Source organism: Sinocyclocheilus rhinocerous, unplaced genomic scaffold (assembly GCF_001515625.1).
Source record: "Sinocyclocheilus rhinocerous isolate Xijiao unplaced genomic scaffold, SAMN03320098_v1.1 scaffold889, whole genome shotgun sequence".
Lineage (NCBI taxonomy): Eukaryota > Metazoa > Chordata > Actinopteri > Cypriniformes > Cyprinidae > Sinocyclocheilus > Sinocyclocheilus rhinocerous.
The window spans coordinates 1,963,991-1,979,499 of record NW_015638024.1 but is presented as its reverse complement, the minus strand read 5'-3'; the positions used below and the strand labels follow the sequence as shown (position 1 = coordinate 1,979,499).

At 36.9% G+C, this 15,509-nt stretch overlaps 1 protein-coding gene across 1 annotated transcript in view; it reads right to left on the bottom strand.

Annotated features, from left to right (window-relative positions):
- The window catches only part of LOC107749453 (kazrin-like), a 146,848-nt gene that overhangs the window by 110,571 nt on the left and 20,768 nt on the right, over positions 1–15,509 (bottom strand). Inside the window, exon 2 of the mRNA XM_016564616.1 lies at positions 2,299–2,456. Within this exon, the coding sequence (XP_016420102.1) occupies positions 2,299–2,456 (158 nt within the window). The remainder of the gene's footprint in view (positions 1–2,298; positions 2,457–15,509) is intronic.

Below are 15,509 nucleotides of genomic sequence, written 5' to 3'. Positions count from 1 at the left end.
GGCACATAAAATGTTTAGTCCCAGACTAGTCACACAAGCAAGCGCTTCCTTTGATTAGTCTTTTCACTGTTTTCCAGGTCAGAAAATGTGATTCCAGTTAAATGCAGTATCCATTGTCAAAAAAGGAGAGTGTACTAATGATTTTTGAATGGTTCATTTGAATCACGGGTGTCAGAGAAACGGGGGGCAGTAAATTATTCATGCGCCTCTTTCAACAAAGTGACATTCAGTTATTCAAATTATGACATTTAAAAATGCTTTGGTCCTTCTCGACATCGACTTCCCTTGACCCTGTATGCACGAACCTCATTGTGACCCCAAAAGCATTGTCAAAACATCTTCAGCACTAAGCAAAATGAATACAGATAAGGGAAGCACTTAAATAGATTACTAGAAACGTGTGAATTCTAACCATTAGTGGCACCAAACGAAACTACTGTTTGTTTGAGAATAAATGACACACTTTACTTTTAAACACACATCACCTCATAGAGGATCACCTTGAGGACATTAGTGGTACTGCAACAGCCAGTAGAGATAGTTCACCCAAATTTTTTTTTTTTTCTTCTGTAAACAAACACACAAAACAAATAAAGATGTTTGATTAATAAGGGTGGATAATCACTTTAAGACATACTGTTCAAGTTTAGGGTGGGTAAGATTTTTTAATGTTTCTGAAAGAAGTCTCTTTTATTAATATTGTGAAATATTATTACAACTTAAAATTATTATTACATTTTTTTTATTTATTATTTTATTATAACTCTTATTACTTATCCATTTTTATTTGAATACATTTTAAAATGTATTTTTCCCCCTGATAGCAAAGCTGAATTTAATTCAGAAATCATTCTGATCATCATATGCTGATTTGGTGCTTTCAGCATTTCTGATTAATTTTTTTGTGGAAACTGTGATAAATTGTTTTCTCAGGATTCTTTGATAAATAGAAGGTTCAAAAGAGCAAAACAGCATTTATTTGAAATATATGAAATAGTAAAGACATTTATAATGTTACAAAAAATCTTGGTCACTTTTGATTAATTTAACCCATCTTTGCTAAATACTATTAAAAGCATTCATTTCTTTCAAAAAGATAAATCGTGCATACCCCAAACTATTGAACAGTAGTATATATGCTTCCATTGAGGGAAAGAGCTCAACAGCAGGTTGGTTCACAAGAGATGTTTTTGTCTTTTTTGTGACACAGATGATGGGGGAACATCACTAGAAATATTGCAGTCACCTCTGGGCATACACCAGTTGAAATCTTTCAGTGATTACAGTGTTTTTAGAGTGAGTGTGGACAGCATCTCTATGGACAGGGTCATTAATGGATCCGGGGGTGTAGATGTGTTGTCCAGACTTATTGAAGCCTGTGCAACATAGATGCAATCAGGAGTAAAGTGGCATGCCACAGTGGTCTGCCTAAGGCTAAAGCTCCTTGATTAATGTGTTGAAATTTCTTCATGATGTAACCATTGAAAATAATTAGGAATGAGTCATCACAAGCTCAACTGCTGATGTTCCCTTTGAGTCTCGTCTTCCTCATGAATAACAATCATTTTTCAGCTCCTTCAGAAACGAGAGGGCTGCAGAGGCGTCATACAGGTATATAATTAATTCCTCAGTGTTAATTGATTGCAGTTTTTGTTCGAATTGCTGTTGTAAAATTACTATCCTTATATGATAAATGATGATAAATGTAACATATTATCACCTCCCTGTCAGTTTATTAGGTGTGAATTTCAATGGAATTGGCCACACAGGATGTAGAATTGGAATCTGAATTAAATGAGGGATTCAAATATATTCAACAAGGAATTTCAGCAGGAATGTAATTATTTAAACACAATTTTTGTCATTTTGTTTAATTATGTATAATTATGTATAATGTATAATTATTGCATCAATAATTTTGAATATTATGCTAATCTTTATTGCGATATGTAGAATACTTACAATGCTGAATGTTTCCCCAATCGATTAGACATATTCTCTAAAGCTTAATACTGTCTCTCTCTCTCTCTCTCTCTCTATATATATATATATATATATATATATATATATATGCAATCAATATTTTTATATTGTATAATCAATAGATAGATAATCTAATCGAATACATTATATACTGTAATAATGTATCTAATATATTAAACATTTGTAAATTAAAGAGCACAGTTAGTTTAGTTAATTGGTTAGTTCAAATTCAAAATTCAGCAATGGCAATGGAGTTTAAAAGACATTCAGTTCTCAATGGCTCACAACCCTAACTGATTTAAGATGTTTTTTTACCTGTGCATCCATGAGCAGGTGTCTCATTAGAGCCATGGATTGGCTCAAAGTATCCCTCTCGGTGGGCAGAAAAGTGTCCTCTTTGTGGCTCATGGCATTGGGTCTGTTCACCATGAAGTGAGCGATCTGGTCGTTCAGGCTGTTCAGAGATTGCACAGCTGGAGAGAACGAATGAAAGACGGATCAGAATTAGCACACACACTGATATCATCCTAGCATATATGTGCTTGATATTTTATTATGGTCAAGTTTACATTATACAGCAACAACCGCCTATACATAAAGCACTGTTATAACTTCACTGATGGAATAATTGCCCTGTCATTTATATCAGATAACATGAGGCCATGAGACTCTCTGAGCTGTTATTGCTTTTCTTGAATTGCTCTGGGCAAAAAGAACATAGCTCATAAAAAATAAAGCCAGTGCTGGCATTCCATTTGGACCAAGTGCCAAGCATAGGATAGCAATCAAAGACCTTTTTCACACATACTGCATACGTCTGCAGACTCGCATCACACTGATAGTGTTTCTGCAGCTCTTCCAGAAAAACACACTGAGTATTTTTCTCTTACAATAGCCATAAATCGCAAAATAGCTGTCATTGTGTGTCATTAAGAATGATTACAAACTCGATCATCATGAAATCTAATTTATGAGATTTTTTTTATTTCATGAGAAGCAGGACTGCATTTATCAAGTTTGGGATCAGTAAGATTTTTTAAATAAGTATATACTTTTATTCAGCATGGATGCATTAAATGAATCAAAAGTGATGGTAAAGACTTTTATATTGCTACAAAAATGCCTATTTAAAAAAAAAAATACTGTCCTTCTGAATTTTCAATTTATTAAAGAATACTGAAAAAAGTATCACGGTTTCCATAAAAAAATTACGCAGCACAGCTGTTTTCAACATTAATAATAAGATATGTTTCTTGAGCAGCAAATCAGCATATTAGAATGATTTGTGAAGAATCATGTGACACTGAAGACTGGGGTAATTGCTGCTGACAATTCAGCTTTGCCATCACAGGAATAAATTGTATTTCAAAATGTATTCAAATTAACAGTTATTTTTTTGGCCATTTTGGCCGATAGCCGATGCCGATACTGATGTATTTCCTTTTGTTTGGAAATAATACCAAGTCTCTCCTGTGCAGAGATTATAAACAAATAATTTATCATTTTGGTTAGTTTTGAGAAAAAAAACTTATTTGTTAGAACCAATTAATAATAAAGTTCTTTTTATAATGAGAGTACACTGAAAGCTTTGAAAATAAATATTTAAAAAATCAATCAACTTTTTTTTGTCGGACAGATGCAGTTATAACCTTAACATTTTGTACAGCTCCTCTGCTTTTGCTTTATCTTCAAATGTCAAATCAGAGTTTAGTTCCAACCCCAATTAAACACACCTGAACCAGCTAATCAAGGTCTTACTAGGCATGCTAGACCAGGGCTGCGTTCCACTCCACTTTTAGACAGCACTTGCGAACTTCCCTAAGCACGTCCCCTCGGGGGAATCCCCGCTGCCATTTTGAAGTGCGTTCCACTTCCTGAAGTGGACGAGGGAAGTTTATATGGACAGACCCTCGACCCCTCGATTTTGACCGAGGGAGCGAGTCTGCTTCATATGCACACTTCAGGCCGCTCCATAGACCAAAATGCAACACGATTGTGACGTCATCGCAGATCGAGTTTAATTTATCCCCACCCTAAACAACTCTATAATATATACCGTATTGTCCCGAATATAAGACGATGTTTTTTTCTTGGAAATACATCTGAAAAAACGCGGTCGTCTTATATTCAGGGTCTAGACTTTGACATGTAAATAATACACCCACAACACTAGGTGGCGCCAAATACGCATAAAACGAGTGTGCCATGAAATACGTAATGTAATGCGTGTTGTAAAGAGCGCAAGTAAAAACAAAAGAAGCAGAAAACCTTAAAGCTGCATGAGTCGTGACTGTCGCGTTAGCCTGATGGCACCAAACTCCCTTTGTGATTTTAAAACGTAAGACAGTACCCAGATTTGAAGACTACAGTAAGATTTAACTTCTACTCTTAATAAGATTTTGGTAGGCTACTATTAGATGGATAGCCTAAATGTCCTAATTCAGATGGGCTACCTGTTTTTTATTTTTTTAATGGTATATCAAAAAGTGTATATTTTTAAAATGTGATTGTTGGTACATTTTACCAGTTTTTACCATACTTTCAAAACAAAAATTAAAATAGGAAAAATATGCAATATGAAAATAATTGAAGACAAAATGTGTTTAACTGAGAAAAAACAAGATTTGGTTTTTAAAAAGCCTTTTTCCAAAAGGTACATCTGGAAAAAGGGGGGGTCGTCTTATAATCAGGGCCGTCTTATATTCATTAGATGGATAGCCTAATGTCCTAATTCAGATGGGCTACCTGTTTTATTTTTTTAGTGGTATATCAAAAAGTGTATATTTTTTTAATGTGATTGTTGGTACATATTACCAGTTTTTACTATACTTTCAAAACAAAAATTAAAATAGGAAAAATATGCAATATGAAAATAATTGAAGACAAAATGTGTTTTACTGAGAAAAAACAAGATTTGGTTTTTAAAAAGCCTTTTTCCAAAAGGTACATCTGGAAAAAGGGGGGTCGTCTTATAATCAGGGTCGTCTTATATTCGGGCCAATACGGTAAATTATTTTTTTAACATTTATAACAGCCCAAACATACCTATATACATATAGAATGCTGCACCAAACAAATTCATAAGGGAAAAAATGTAAACAATAAACCAACTCCATAGCTGAGTCTAAGTGATCAAGGGCTTAGGACAGTGTTTCTCAACCCTGGTCCTGGGCGCCCCCCTACACTGCACATTTTGTATGTCTCCCTTATCTGACACACCTATTTCAGGTCCTGGGGTTTCTTTTAATGAGATAATGAGTTGAATCGGGTGTGTTTGATTAGGGAGACACACAAAATGTGCAGTGCTGGGGAACACTGGCTTAGGACGTTCCAGTTCAGCCCATTCCAAGGGTTCCGCCAGAAGTGGGCACTCATGCAACGTAATCAATGACGTACATCCGAGTAAACGAGACGGAGGGAAGTTTGCGAGTGAATGGGCATAAAAAAAAGACTGGAAGGCAGCCTAGGGGTGGCCAACATTTTTCCTGGAGAGCCACAGTCCTGCAGAGTTTTGCTCCAAACTTAACAAAAACTCACCTGCCTTTCAGAATGAAGGATTTCAAAGGGTACAACTGATGGACACTTCAGGCCCCCATGATCCTTTGCACAGGGAAGTTGTTTGGCGTATTTATGCGTATTTGGCATATAAGTTGTATGGCATAATTTAGAACTGCATGGCATTAATTATGCATAGGCAAAATGTATCCATTTAAAGCCAATTGCTTATGAAGTAATATCCATTGGCCTTGATGCAATAAACCAAAAATAAATAAATAAACTAATGCTAAACAAAAGGCGCAGCTTGCACAATCTACTCATCGTTCTGAGTGTGTTTTTTGGATGGTCAACCAGTGTACAAAATGTGGGACGAAGGTGCCTCCTTGATCGTCTCGTTAAGGTGACGCAGAAGTGAAGAAAAAAAAGAGGTTTTTTTACCCCTACACCCTTCATCCCTTCGAAGCTCTCACTCCGGAGGGTAAACCCTTTGAAGGGATTAGGGCATAGGGATGAGCCCTTCCGAATGGAACACAGGGCTAGTCACCCTTAGACCTTGATTAATAGGTTCAGGTGGGTTTGATTAGGGTTGGAGCTGAGCTCTGCAGGATGTGGCTCTCCAGTACCAACGCTGGCCACCCCTATACTAGACACTTCCAGGCAGGTGTGTTGAGGCAAGCTGGAGCTAAACTCTGCAGGACAGTGGCCCTCCAGGACCGAGTTTGGACACCCATGATTTGGCAATTGTAGATGAAGCAAAAGCAAAGAAGCAGTACAAATTATAAAAATCTTTTAGTGCTCCATGTATTTAAGCTGTGGTAATCCATTAAAAAAAATATATATATATATATTTATTTATTTATTTATATATATATATATATATATGTAAGCCTACACATTATTGAATAAATCTGTATATATTATTTTAAAAAAAAATTTTTTTTTTAAATGGCTGCCCACTGCTCCAAAATCCTCCTCGACATTAGGGTTGTAATTTTTTTTACAAGTTAGCCTACAGCGCCCCCTAAATAGTCCCAGGGGAGGCTGTTGCTGCACAAGCTAGTGACTGTTGACAGTCTCACACTGGCCGTGTCATTCTGTACTTGCATTCTCCAATTAAATATGGCGATCCAAAACAGTGAATCTAATCACCATTCAGACAAAAGTTCACTTCAAGAATGACCACACTGCTGACTGATCTTATCGCTAGCACACCCTGAGCACGTGTGAGTTCAATGTTTTCTGCTTGTGCACATTGCAAAAAAAAAAAAGTGTCACTACGTGTCACTCTGACATAATGGCCTGTATGATTAAAAAAAAAAAAAAAAGGCGAAACGTTTCACCATGCAATTCCAAAATTTCATCACAGTCAATAGCCCCTGTTTGCTTTCATTGGCATAGGTATGCCCATGAACGTGATCTCAGCTGGTATGTGTCTGGCTTGGTTAGTTCATCATGCTTTGCTGCAACCCTCCAGATGATTCGGCTCATTGGCATGCAGTCTGTACTTCTCTAATCCTTCTCCCATGGGCTCAGCAGCTCCCCGTGCAAGCTTCCATTTACCATTAATCCTCTCACTTAGCGAAGGCTGCCAGAATTATTGTAAGTCCTTTTACCACTGTAGAAATCTCACATCCATGCCCATTTTAATGCATTTATTGATAGTCCCCGGCAATCACTTCTGACCTTTGTTTGCCTCTATCAATCAGTGCATCAGCGTATCCAACAAATTAAAAGAGGCACATCAGTCTTTTTCCCCACAACAACGTCGCAGTGAAGAGTATTCAGTGTGGCACTGACCTCAGCTGGCCGGGAAACTAATGCTGACATATACATTCAATAATTACAGTTTTTGTGCGACCCTTCAGCTCTGATGGCAAATAAGCCAGTGCTGTAGGGTCATACAGGAGTGAGAATTAGTCAGACAGAAAAAGAGGCCATCAACCATTTAAACCTGTATGATGTTCTTTCTAAAGAGGAACACAGAAAGTGAAATGCTGAAGAATCTACTTTGAGCTCAACATTAGGTAAAATTATCAACAATAACACCATAACATGACATACAATCAATAACAGACAAGTTCAATAACATAAAATAAACAAGAAAACCCCTCCTTTAGTTAGTCTATTGGACCAAACACTAACGTGAGTACATGTGACCTCAAATTTTGCTTAAAAGAACAGAGCATAGGTGCTAGTCTTAAACGAAGCAGTAACTTATTCCATATATATCTTACATTTGATCATGTACTGTAATGCAACTACACATACTCACAAATGTATGTTTTCTTTTAGTTTTCTGTGATATTTGGTTGTGAAATCTGTCAACGTCTTAAACTTCTCAGCAGGTATTATATTTTTAATTTTTGGATGAACTGTCCCTTTAAGAGTCTGGCTAGAGAACTTCCACATCCTGCAGCTGTCATTCATCGAGGGAGCCTGTTAGTGCTCAGTGCATCTTGTGGAAAAGCAGCCCTGGCTGATATGCTTCACTATGTTTTAAACCTCAAGAAAATAGTCAATACTGCTTACCCCACCTGTTCTATCCACTAAAAACATTTCCATCCTTAACACTTCAAATCTAAAGCAATTTGAAGCACATGAGTATACAGGTATACCACATAAAGTGCCTATTAAGTGCCTCATAGGGGGGAAAAAAAACCTCTAGTTTACGGATCATAGGTTTCAGGGTTTGAACCTAGGATCTTTGGGTTACCAGATCACATATTTATCCACTGCTGCAACCACCCCATTGACAAGTGAGAGAATATGGAGTAATTCACTAGATTAATAAAAAAAGGTCCAGTTTGATCTTATAATGCACAGTTAATGAAAACTTAATTAACTTTGGGAGGATGTGACTCAGCAGATCCAAAGGCCCGTAACAGCAAAAACAGAAGCACAAGGGCATGAAAGAGCCTTTACTATCTTCCTTTCACACTGAGGTATGGATTTAAAATCTGGTGCAGTCAGCTACAGCATTGCAGGGGTCATTTAAGATCTGAGAAAGATTCTCTCACATAGAGACAGCAAATAAATACTATACTGTCTCCTCTCAGAGAGAGTTTTCAAACCTGTATTACTTCCATTTTCCATGGGTGGATTGTTTTTCGTGATCGGAGATGCTCAAATCTCATTTCAGGAAATACCACAATATCTCTGCTATTGCTGACTGTGGCATAACACAATGCTGGAACGGAATCACATTGTTTCCTTATTATTCTCAACCACTCTGGAGATAAAAGTCAGGAATCTTGTTTTTATAAACACTGAATCCATTCACCAAAACTGGGAGAAGTTGCTTAGAAACAGCACAGCTGAATTGCAAGTTTAGCTGAAGTTTGTGCATTGTGCAATAATATCACAGACGGCACAGATTCACCTTGCTGAATGGTGCTCTAGAATACTTGATTCTGATTGGTCAATTCCACAACTGAGCAGTCAAACATGTTTGTATGACTGCTAAACGTTATATTTCAGCATATAAACTATATTATGCATACAACATACTGGTGCTACTTTCATGTCTTTAGTATCCCTCCACCATCTCTCTTTTCATATCAATGCAAGTTAGAATAACTGACTGTACAACTCAAAATGGTTGCCGCACTGCACTTGTTTTCCTGCAAAAACACCTAAAAATGTTTGAAGATAAATTAACTTGAAAAGCAGATTTTCTGACAATGTATTTTGACAATTTTCCTTAAATATACTAGAAAGATAATACAATAATTTAAACCCTGCTAGGTTTATTCTGCATAATGAAAAAATGCCTGTACATTATCCCTTACTTATCTGTAAATAATTCAGTAAAAAAAAAATATCTAAATGGCAGTAACAGCTTCTAATTCGAGTACAAAATCACTCATTTGAAGCCAGTCTGCTTTATTCACAAACGATAAAGCTCAAAGTAGCATATTAAAGGAACAATAGAGATGATCAGTCTCAAAAGTCTCTCCTGCAGTAACAGTGTGGTCATGACTGAGTAAAACAAGCCTGTACAGGAATAGAGAGGTCATGTGAAAGAAGGTCGTAGCCTGTGTGGGCTCCTTTATTGACCAATAAGGTCATTCTTAGAAAATATTGAGATTGTGAGACAGGCCTGTCATAAAATGCAGTTGCAGCGTGCGCTGAGCAGATTTATGATCAGACCTCGACTCTGAGCGCTGCAGCACATCTTGGAATCAAAGCCAAAGCTAAATAAAATGTTTATGGTGCCAACTGACGAATGGAGTCTAATTTCACATTCAGCAGTTTACGAGGGTGCACGTCTGAAGAAGATACCTTAAGATGTGACAGAGGATAATGAAACCACGACATTGAAAGTGACAAGGCATCACATACAGAAACACAGTGCAATACACGGTTTCAATTTTCCAGCAGTGCTGTCTGTCATGGAGTTGGTGGTTCAATGCGACAAACGAGACTTTTTTCAAGAGAGAATCAATAAAGACTGAGTCTCAATACCAGTGTAATAACAGAGAGCTATCTGCCTTCACTGCAATGGCTAAAGAGTTTATGTTTCAGACTGATCCTTTATAGATGCTTTGCAATCAGACCTGTGTCAGATTGTGACAGGTTGACTGAAGAATGTAGATATTTTTAAGATCTCTTTAGTGTGTCAATTGTTCTTCCTAAACAGAAATACGTTGTATAGCTCTATAATATTACTGTATGCAGCTACAATTTGTTTCTATTTGTCCAAAATAATTTTAAGATTAACACTAAAGACTATTCTTAAAAGAAATAATGACTACTCATAAAAACAGCCACTTGTTTTACTCCAAAATTAATCAGCGTTTTAAACAAATGGTTTGATGATGATTCAATAATTCTTTCATAAAAAGAATCATGTTAAATTCCTACATGAATCAGCAGTGACGAGTCGTTTAAGTGACTGATTCAATAACTCCTTCATAAAGAGAATCATTTTTATGTTCCTAAATTAAACAGCGTTTTTGAATGAATCGGTTCAGTGGTTGATTCAATGACTCATTCGTAAAGGCAGTCACTTGTTTCTTTCTTAAATGAAGTAGTGTTTTTGAACGAATTGGTTAAGTGAATGATTAAATGACTTATTCTTAAAGGAAGCCACTTGTTACTTTCTTAAATGAATCCATGTTTTTGAAGAAATCACCATCTACCGGCGTTATGATGTAATTTATAGAAAGAGTCACTTGTGGGATTAAATGGCAAGAATTATTAGTGGTTGCATCAATGCACAGACTGACAGCCTGTCTAGAACTCCAGAAAAGCCATTATGAGACCCTAAAAAAATTTTGAGATGTTAATAGTGTAAACTTGTTTTGAAGAGGAGCAATTTTGTTTAACAATGTTTTAAAAATGTGTTTGAGGGTTTTAAGACCCTGAGCTATGAACAAGCTAGATCTGAATACTGTATGTAAAGATATAACTGCAGAATATCCTCAGCCTACCTGCTTAGGTAAGATTTCATAATGGGAGTTCCCGGTAACAGCAACACAATGCATCGTTCAAGTCATAGACATATGAAAGAATCTCAAGATTTGTTCATTGCTGTTAAAGTTCTATTAAACATTTGTCTTTTGGTGCATGTCCGTTTTGATGAAGCTTTACAATCTGATCTGGGAGATGAATGGAATAAAGTTCAGACTGTTCAAAGCGACAGTTCTATAATTACATCAGAGAGCCATGTGTCGTCACAACAGACTGCGGATTCCCAGATGGAGACATGAAAGAGAAAGACTGAGAAAAAAAGCTGTCGCTGAATCAAGTCTGTGGCCATCTGATCTCTAATCTTGATCTCAGATGATGACAACTGATGTTTGGTGTCCTCTCTCTCCCTGCCTGACAGGAGATGAGAAGAGCCCTGTGCTGAAGCTAACACGGGGCCGCCCACTCATTCACCCTGCCAGCGTGGCCCCTGGAACACATTACCATGCAAATGACTACATGCACTCCTCTCTCAGAGAGCGAAATGGCACATTAAACGTTCCGACAGAAGATAAAATATGAAAACTTTCTGAGAACGAGTGGAAAATGATTTCAAGAGTCATAAGCCACGCCTGGGCTTTATGGATTGAGAGAGATTCAGTTCTTTATGAGCCAAAGATAAGATGACAGGATGAATCACACAAATCTGTAATCTGTTATGCATTTCGACCAGGTTTGGACACAAATGAATGACACTCGCCAATTCACTCAGACAATTTCAGAGTTTATTTGGGATGGAGGTGAATTTGATAAACCGGGATAAATGAGATTAAGGATTATGTTGTAAAACATCTTGGCTGTCTCTCATTTTTATGATCATGTTGAAATAGTCATCACTTGAGAATATTTCATTTTAAATCACTGTAATGTCATAACAATGTTATCTTTAGCGCTGTCACATGAGCAAGAGTGCTGTTGTAGGCCTACTGAATATCACTGAGGCTCGATTGCAAGTGGACAATAGTTCTTTTAACAAGGAGTCAATATATTTAAACAATATCAGCGGCCTTGTGCGCATGTTATTTTGCAAAATTACAACAGTTCAATAATCAAGAAGTTAACACTGAGTAACTTGCATTTTAAAAATAATATTCCCTGTTATATTTTCTGTATTTTTGCTCCGCCAATGAAAATTGTTCCAAAAAGTTGATTCACCTGTTGCAACACACAGCAATGGCGTTGGCGTTTCTAAATGAATCAGTGTGTTTGAATGAATCAGTTCAGTAAATGACTCAATGACTCACTCATTAAGACAGTCACTTGTAGCCAGCAGAAAGATTTACAGAGAAATCTGTGGGGTAAAATTAAAATAATTATTAGTGATTAGTGAATAATTATTTGTCATGTCATATCATGTTAAATTATATGATCTTGTTATATGATGGTTTATGCTTGTTTTAATCCAATGCAAAACAACACTCTAAACTCAACTCTATGTATCTCATTAGTCACACATTTTTCATAATGGATCAAATGGATTATGGAGCATTGCAAAATCTTTTCAAAAAACATTTTTCATCATGAATAATGTGGGGGGAAAAAATGGAAATGCCTGACAAATTCTATGCATTGTTTTACTGATGTCAGAGTATTGGTTGCAGCCTCGATGTGATAGCTGACATATTGAGACTTAACAGCAGTTTTTCCTCAATTTAAATTTGGTTTAGGTCTACGACAGTATTTCTGATGCTTTCAGAACAAAAGAAACGAGAGATGATAGCAAGCAAGAAAGAAAAAAACAGATTCTGAGTACTATTATGTTCAAGGGATGATGAGCTGTTTGATTCCTCTGTAGCTGCTGGGAGCAAAAGGAGTCACTATGGGGCACCGTCTGCCAAGGCAATTTGAGGGCTTTCCAATGGCTTCACACTTCAAAAGTACGGAGCACAGTTAGATGAATGGATGTTTGGTCCCTCGCAGGTTTCCAAGTGCATGAGGGAATGCATTCAGCATCACCCCATTACCAAGGAATAACACAACCAAATCAAAATGGAGACAAAACAAGAAAAAGAAACAAGAAATGGCTGAAATTGCCTTCAAGGGGGGGATCACATTCCCATTCTTGTAGCCTTGCAAACAAAGGGTGAAATCAGATTCCAGAAGTTGGCATATGCCATAGTCATGCTAATTGCCAGGCAGTGTTCTGACAGCTTTATTATAGTTTTCCAAGCCTTTGTTTTGCATATTATAACAGAATTCCACACCATTTGCATCAGTCACTCAGGAACCTGCAATTTAGTTGTTTACATCACCGTAATACACAGCTGTCTTTGACAGTGTGCAATCCATTCCCTCAGTGCTTTTGATTGTATGGTTTCCTGAGAGGCAGACTGTGAGCCTGCACCTGCATTCCTGATACAAAGACAGTTAATGTATTTGCAGTTTTGGACATGATGATTTGGCTCAACAGGACAATGTAAAAAAAAAAAATTTAAAAAAAAATTAAGATAAGTGCCACAAGATTATACACACATATGACTGATTTCATTCAATGACTGTGTTCATGAGGCGGGGATTTTTAGCATGCGTTAGCCATCTGTGAACATTTAGAACATTGCACCTCTGAAATTTGCTTCAAGCAAGAGTGAGAGACAGAGAGAGAGGCTTGTTAAAGTGCTGTACAAGGTCAGTTCTCAGCAGAGAAAAAAATGTTAATGTAGTAATTTCCGAAAACATGAGTCAAATGGTCTGAACCGTTAAAGGGATAGTTATCCCAATTATGAAAAATCTTTGCGATATTTTAATATGCACATGTACAAATTTGCTACATCATGATCATCGTGAGATAGACAATAACCAATGTCCTTTGGCATCATTGATGCAGTGTTTTGTCAAACACAAAATGTCAACATTTTTGTTAAAAGAAAAAAAACTTAAAAAACAGAAAATAAACTAAAACACATTTTCATAACTCCAAAACTAATTTAAAAAACAACCTATTTTTAGTTTTTGTTGCATTATAAAGTATTGGTTATATTTAATTTTTTTGTATTTTATATTGGCTAATAGTATAAAATAATCTTTACAACCTCCCTGCATTAAAAAAGACTATTCTATAAAATGTATAAATAAATGAAAAATTAAACACTCACACACACTAGACTGTACTGATATATTTAAGAAGAATGATGGCAGTTGGGCGGTCCGCTCCTGTTTGCCAGATTTGGGCCACAAGCAAGCCATAGGTAGGCAGCATCAGCCATGAAAATAAATAAATAAAATAAACCAGAATTGGCCCAAATCTGGGCCACATTTATTTTAATGAAGCAGTGCCATATCATTGCCTTAAGTGGCCCACATCCGCATGCTATCTGGGTTAACTTTAGCAGCACTAAAATACTGAAATATACTAAAAACTAACGACAGAGTAAAAACAATGAACTGAAAAAAAAATAGAAATTAAAACTTAAAAATTATAGCTTTACAGAGTGTTACAGCCAAATATTTACTGTAATTGTATGCAAAACAGCTACACCAATAATCTGGTAAAATTCCCTCATTTTGTGTTCCATGTAAGAAAGAAAATCACCCAATTTGGAATGACATTAGGGCGAGTAAACGATGTCAGAACTTTCATGTTGGGGTGAACTATTCCTTTAAGGCAGGGGTGTCCAATCCTGCTCGTGGAGGGCCACTGTCCTGACAAGCTGTAATGTGGTGTTTGGGTTTTGTCATGTTCATGTTTCCATGTCTTTTATTTTGTAATTGTTTCATGCTGTTTGTGTCATGTTTCCCTTGCCTCATGTCTCTCTGCCTTGTGTATGTGTCATGTTCTGATTGGTTGTTTTAGTCATGTGTCTTGTTTCCCATTGGTTTGTTCTTGTCATGTGACCCTCTTGTTTCCTATAAGTAGCCATCATGTTGCCATTGTCTGTCGTCGTGTATTGAATGTATTTATCCCGCTGTTGGTGAGTCTAGTCTGTTCATGTCAAGTCAAGTCTCGGATTATTGTTTGGATGTTTGGATCACACTGTAAATAAACTGCACTTGGGTTCTTCACTACTCTCGCCTTCAGTGGACTGAGTTCGTTACAACCCGCTGTATACATAACTGTTTATGGTGTCTTTAAATAGTACAATCAAGTACTCTATTATCAAGCCTACTAAACACTATTTCCCTTTTTTGTAAAGCTGCTTTGACGCGTTGAGCTGTGATGATAGCCATTCCCCTTGTCTGTAAGTATTCTGAAAGGGGGATGTAAGCTCAACAATGTGAAGGAAGAGTTGAGCAGCGAGCACTGTCTCATTCTTCAAAAGGCCTTCTATGAATCCCTTTGCCTTGGCCCTCACAGTTGGCTTTTGTGTACTGTCATCTACAATGGTGTCTAAAGTCATAAGCACTTCCAAAAACAAGCCTCCTTGAGGATTCCCAAAGCACCCAACACTTTACTTATGGCACTTTTCCACTGCGTGGTACGACTCAGCTCGGTTTGCGTTTCCACTGCAGTTCAGTACCGCTTTAGAGTGGGCAGGATTATTCACATGTCATTATAGTTGCGCTGCCTCTATTGCCGCGACTCCTGAAAAACTTTTTCATTCCGCGTCGCCCCATCAAGCTCG